The sequence below is a fragment of the Sycon ciliatum genome, chromosome 11 (assembly GCF_964019385.1).
Source record: "Sycon ciliatum chromosome 11, ocSycCili1.1, whole genome shotgun sequence".
In the NCBI taxonomy this organism is placed as follows: domain Eukaryota; kingdom Metazoa; phylum Porifera; class Calcarea; order Leucosolenida; family Sycettidae; genus Sycon; species Sycon ciliatum.
In genome coordinates, this window is record NC_088653.1 from 11,077,818 (window position 1) to 11,084,268 (window position 6,451).

The window sequence follows — 6,451 nt, forward strand, 5'->3', positions numbered from 1 at the left end:
GAGAGGTACACGGCCGAGAATACATTGTGCATTGCGTAATGGTAGGTTACAGATGTTTTGTTGAGTAAAATGTTAGAGCAACTTGCATACATCAACAGAGAGACATAGGCAGAGAGAGGGGGGGGAAGTAGAGAGAAACTGAGAGAGAGAGAGAGAGAGAGAGAGAGAGGCAGATAGATAGATAGAGAGAGAGAGAGAGAGAGAGAGGAGAGAAAGAGAAAGAAAGAGAGAGAGAGAGGGAGAGAGAGAGACTGAGAGAGAGGGGCATACGCAACAGGCGATCAAACTCACCAGATCTTCATGCTGCCGTAGCACCTTGCAGACCTTTGCAAAGCGCTTGGCGTTCGGTGATTTCACTAGCAGCTGGTGGAGCTTGGTCGAGGTGTGATGGTAGTCGGTAACTGCCCAGCTGTGGACCAATGCTGCTGCAGCGCGTAGATGATTACTGTGCCCACGTGATGAAGATGATGATGTAAGGCCCAGGCAGGTGGCTAGTGCAGGCAGGTCGGACTCACCAAGGCTTTCTCGGACGGACTCAAAGGACTTTGCAGAGAGCAGTGAAGCATGGTTGACCGGCCATTCGAGAAGAAGCGGGGCATGATCATCGTAACTGTAGGTAGTTGAGAGAATATCCTGTGTCGCTACGGACGCTCGGACTTGCTCTGCATCGTACACAGCGAAATCAAACTTGTCGCTTGGCTCGCGAAGGTGCTGACGAATGGAAGCAGAGCTGAGGATGCTCGTGGAGTAATTAGTGCCCGGGCTATACTGTGCAGCAAGCCTATCAAACACCTTGCGCAACAGAGCCAGCAGACAATAGCCATCTAGCGTATCTTCAACGGGCGCATGGACAACAGCGACAGCTTGGCGCAGGCTGTCCGTGACGGAGATGCAACCACGGGCTGTAGAATGGACTGGAGTCACTACCACCAGATTCTTACAGAGCTCAGCAGGAATGCCGTGAAGCTCGTGGAAATAGGCGTACAGCTCTGTCTGCAGCCTGATAACTAGAGCAGTGGAGAAGCAGTGCTGAGTCGTGAAAGAGACTCCTGCGCACGCCGACCGAGGTGTTGAATCTTTCTTGGCCAGTGGGCCGAGGCAGTTGTCAGCGGTCGGAAGACGGCTGGGTGCCAGGATCCTTTCTTTCTCCTGCAGCAACACACCTAGTTGTATTACCATCTGCAGCAGCAGAGGGCCTTGGCCTTCTGCTCCCTCGCAGCTGTTAAGCTTGTCAAGGACTTCCTGGACCTTTGCAACACCATCTTTGAAGTGGAGCATAACTTCATCGTCAAGCCCAGGTGGTGCAAATATCAGACCAATGACCTTGGAGAGCAACCAGTTGGGTCGGTTAACAATGATGTCGTCCAGCTCAGGTGATGAGAAAGAAACAATCTAGAAACAAAAACACGATATGCAAACCCATACACACAGCAACACACATAATTGTAAGCCGACGCACGATATATGCCAAAACATGGATACACACACATTCCACACGCATGCGCAGACAGGATATTAAAAAGGCCAAATACCTCCAAAATAATACAAAACAAAGCAAGTCACCCAGGCAATCCTCGACGCGTCATGACAGCACACTTCGCCTGACCCCACATTGAGTGGCAATGAGGAACTGTTAAATGAACCATCCTAAGTTTTAAAGAAATGAATGTAAGGGAAACGGGTACAGATGCCCTGGCTTGAGTTGCGCGGAAATCAGTGACGGATCCTCTCATGGACACAGATACAACCCTCTGGTGCCAGCCAAAGCAGGACTATGCAGCACACCCTTATAGAAACTCACTTTTGAAGATCAATCCATCTAAGGTGTAAAGCACAATGCACCTGTTGTCAATGATTTCTTTATCAGCCTAAAGCCAGCAATCTGTAGGTGATGTCCCCTGCTGTCAAGCCCCAGCTAGCCATATTGTGCACAGCAACACACTAAACCTGTCCCACAATTTTCACTTCACCTTGAAGTTTCCAGCAGCCTCACACTTACTAGTATCGGCAAGAGTACATAACCCCCCAGAGTGTGCAACGCCTGATCCAGCTCTGCATAGGGTCTTGGTCGAGCGTAATCGGATCTTTGCGTCATAATACCGTACACATCTGAGGGGAACCCGGGGAGTCGCGGGTACTCTCGTATCAAAAACAATGGTGCCCTGCCTCGAGACCGGCCTTGCGCTGCTGTCGAGTGTACGCATGACATCAGAAGATCCGATTCCGCTCGACCAAGACCCTATGCAGAGCTGGATCGGCAATGCACACTCTGGGGGTTATGTACTCTTGGTATCGGTGAAAAACTGGTCTAGCACTGAATGATAGATAATAAACTACAGCTAATGGCAGGATGGGCATCGTAATGTTCTAGATATGGGCTGTAAAAGAAGTAGGAACAAATCAAACCAGTTGCATCTTTCCCTAAAACCAACGAATAAGAAGGGTCGTAGGGAAATTTTATTTTTGTCCCTGAGACGAGCATCATTCGTTGGAGTTGTGGAGGGGGGGGGGGGGCAAAAATCGCAAGTCGACCGACACTACAGTCAATTCCTCGGAAACTGTCTCGCTGGCTAAAGTTCGATCTGGGCCGAATTGAGGATCAAAAACCCACTTTAAATCTCAAGAATCTCATTCTGGGTTTGGGATTTGCTTCTCCACATATTTTGCCATGGCATACCGGTGCAAATTTTATAAACCTGGCCGAATGTCTACTATGTGAGGGGGACACCAAAAAGGTAGGGTGCCAGTTTCCAATAAATCGGGAAAAAATCACAAGTCGACCGATACTATACATATGTACATGACTACATATACATGCATGCAATTTTCATCATCCAGCATAGCAAGCTGTGTTTGTTTCATAGGGACTGGAGGGTGTGCGAGTAAGAAATGAGCGATGTTCATTTCAGGGACGATAAAACACTTTTGCGACGACCCCTTAGAAATGTACATGACGTAGATGACATACATCATAACATGAAATACATCTACTGCAAGAAAATTGAAATTACTCAATCTGCAGAGTATGTACATACCAGACCATACGCATTGAGGATCTTGCGATATCGACGGATTTGTGCGGTGTTGATGCTGTCTTCATCGTCATCATACTCTACGTGGCTAGCAGCACAAAGCTGTCGAGAGAACTCCCGACTTGTTGAGAATGGCTCTTGGATGTTGTCATGCAGTTGTGCCAATATTTCCTCTGCCTGCCCGAGCACTTTGGGTTGCTTGCGAGATTTCTGAACATGCACATCAACACAGTGGGTAAAGTACTCTCTGTTCACAAACATGATTAAACATTTTATCGTTAATGATGTATGTATACGTCACTGAGAACGAACACAATCCACTAATGACGTACTTGCTCCGTAAGCAAAACTTCATTGCATATTTACAGTTCAGTCTAAAGCATTCTATGGCTACAAACACACTTTGAAAAGTGGAAAACACAGCAGCATTTGAGAGATGTATATAATCATACACGGTCTGGAGGGCTTGATGGCTGAATCATGGCTGGGAGCGAGGGCATGATTCAGCCAGCAAGCCCGACAGACCGTGTATGATTGGATTTCTTACTTGACCCATGCGCACGCACGGAACGTAGCCTACTCAAACATTGAAACAAGCCAAAGACTAGATGTCACACACTGAAACGTTTTAGAGTAGGATGCATGTTTTTCAGCTCCCGTTTTTGTATCGTTTTTAGGTTACTTTTGGGGTCTCTGACCCGGATTTTTTTGTTGCAAGCATGTCTGCAAACAGGGATTCCACGACCATGGCCGCAGTAGAGAGCGATGAGCACGAACAGCCGTGCGATGTCCCAGATAATCGTTTCCCCCGGTCAAACTGCTGCCGCGATTTCCACAACGCTCTGGCGGTGATAATGGATATGCTTGATGTCGAAAGAAGTGCTGCTGCAGACCGTGAGAAAAGGCTGATAAGCCATATCGACCAGCTATCTAGGACCGTTCAGGAGCTATCCAGATCAAGCGCACCGAACATTCCAAGTTCAGGAAGTTCCGCCATTACGGTTGGAGATTCTCAGGCTCAGAGCAAGTCGCAAAGAAAGAGGCGCCATGCTACTAACTGCCCAACCGTTGAGTCCGAAACCAACCCGAATACCGTAGTAGATCTACAACTGACTTCATCTGGTCCGGCCCAGCAGGATGCTGCGGCCACGTGTCACATTCCAGTCGAGAGCGGACCTACCGTACCAGGACATGACCTCAGTGACCTGGATCATCACCAATGAGTGGGTGTCACATCGAACGTTCAAACTACTAGTAATTCGAACTCCAAGACTAAGACCAACATTCAAACTTCAGCTAATGCAGCCAGTGCAGTCAGTGAGGCCAATTTGCCAGACGTCGATGACGACAGTGAAGATGCTGCCTGGCGTTTGGTGACAGCCAGGAAACCTGTCAAGAAAAGTGTTGTGTTTGTTGGCAATCTGCTGCGCGATGCCTCACCGGAGTAGCTAGCACGCTTCGTGGAGTGTCGCTCGTCGGAGTTGAAGACTCCCCCTATTAAAATTCTCGACTGTAAAGTTTTTCAGAAGCAGAAGTCGTCGTCTGCGAGACTGGTAGTCCACGCATCGTGCAGCAAGACGCTGTTGGATCGTCGCTTCTGGCCCAGACCACTCTATTCCAGACAGTGGAATTTCGACAAGTACTCTGCCTCTGATGTCAGTGATGATACCACAGAAACCACAACATGTGACGACACGCAAGCAAACTCGGCATCCCTTTCGGAAGTAGAAACAAATGTGCACGCGCCCTCAGTCAGCGATGGCTCTGAAATCAACCATGCCTGCAGATGACCATGCTGCACACTGCCTTCTTGAATGTATGTAGTATCAGGCGCAAGACAGCCGAAGTGCAAAAGTTCTTGTCAAACAGAGGCATTCATGTCTTTGGTATGGCTGAGACTTGGCTCACTCCAGATATCTTGGACAGTGAACTTACTATCCCACATTTCAAGCTACATCGGAAGGATAGATTGCAGCAACATGGTGGTGGTGTTGGGATATACTGCCATGAATCTGTTCTTGCGCGAAGACGCACTGACTTGGAGACTGACTTAGAGCTGCTGTGGATAGAAGTTAGCGTTTCCGGTGGCATAGTACTGGTTGGATGCTGTTATCGTCCACCAGACAAACCTGTAGCATTCTGGACCTCCCTGGAGTCCAGCCTAGACGCATCAGTTCATGCACCAGGAAAGAAGGTTCTGGCAACTGTCATGCTGGGTGATTTCAACGTTGATATGAAAATGAACCAGTCACCCATGGCCATACGAGTAACTGACTTGTTTAACAAATTTGGTATGACAAATTATGTGTCTTCACCAACACGTGCCACCACCCTTACTGAGTCAATCATTGATCTCTTCCTATCAACTTCCCCGCTGACGGGACCTTGTGAGATAGCCTACCTAGACATTAGTGACCACTTTGCAGTACTTAGGAATCTCTCTGTGGCAGGGTTTGCACCAGGCCGTACTTCCAGCTACAGACCTACACGCCGCATCCATAAGATAAACTGGGACACCTTCAACAGCGATCTCAGTGCAGAGCAGGCCTCTCTGCTCGCCATAGATGATGTCAACACCCTTGCATCATCTTTCATCGCCTCCATAGTGTCAACATCGGATAAGCATGCACCCGTATGGATGAGGCGAAATCGGGATAGACGTCCCTGCCCGTGGGTAACAGATGAACTTGTGGCCTGCGTACGGGAGCGAGACAGACTCCATCGACTGCTCATGAAGAACCGCTGCAATGATGATCTCCGCAGTCAACACCGCACTGCTCTTGGCAAGGCCAGGAAGCTGGACAGGAGCCTGAAGAACACGTATTTCATCCAGCAGTGCCAGACTTCTAACCAACGTAAACTTTGGTCAGTCATCAATACTGTGGTTGGCCGGAAGAAACAATCGCACACTGCTCAAGTACCCATATCGGATCTTAGCAAGCTGTTTGGTGACGTTGTCCATGATCCCCAGCGTCCTCCTCAGCTCTGTTCTCCCTCTGGTCCAATGGCGGAAGGGGCATTTACCGACTTCAGTGTAGTGACAGTCGAGGATGTGGCAAGCAGTTTGAAATCTGTCAACCCTTTCAAGGCAACAGGCAGTGACCAAGTTCCAAGCATCATCCTGCAAAAGTGTTATCCAACCATTGCCCCCACACTTACACGCATCATCAATATATCCCTGTCCTCCGGTGAGTTCTCCCTGTCCTTCAAGTTGTCCCACGTCAGTCCGCTCTTCAAGAGTGGAGACCCAACTTTGCCAAAGAACTACCGCCCTGTGTCACTGCTCCCAGTTATCTCCCGCATCACAGAAGCATTTGTAAAAAATCAGATCACGCAGTACTTGGACTCCAAGCAACTTCTTCCGCCTACTCAGTTCGCCTACCGAAAGCTTCACTCCACAGAAGATGCCTTAACGTATG

General features: G+C 48.8%; 1 protein-coding gene across 1 annotated transcript in view; it reads right to left on the reverse strand.

Moving 5' to 3' along the window:
• Positions 1–6,451, reverse strand: part of LOC135827620 (uncharacterized) — a 134,277-nt gene that overhangs the window by 13,870 nt on the left and 113,956 nt on the right. The window contains exons 8-9 of the mRNA XM_065340086.1: positions 3,036–3,242; positions 292–1,392 (exon numbers count right to left, since the gene is read on the reverse strand). Coding sequence (XP_065196158.1) covers positions 292–1,392; positions 3,036–3,242 — 1,308 coding nt within the window. The remainder of the gene's footprint in view (positions 1–291; positions 1,393–3,035; positions 3,243–6,451) is intronic.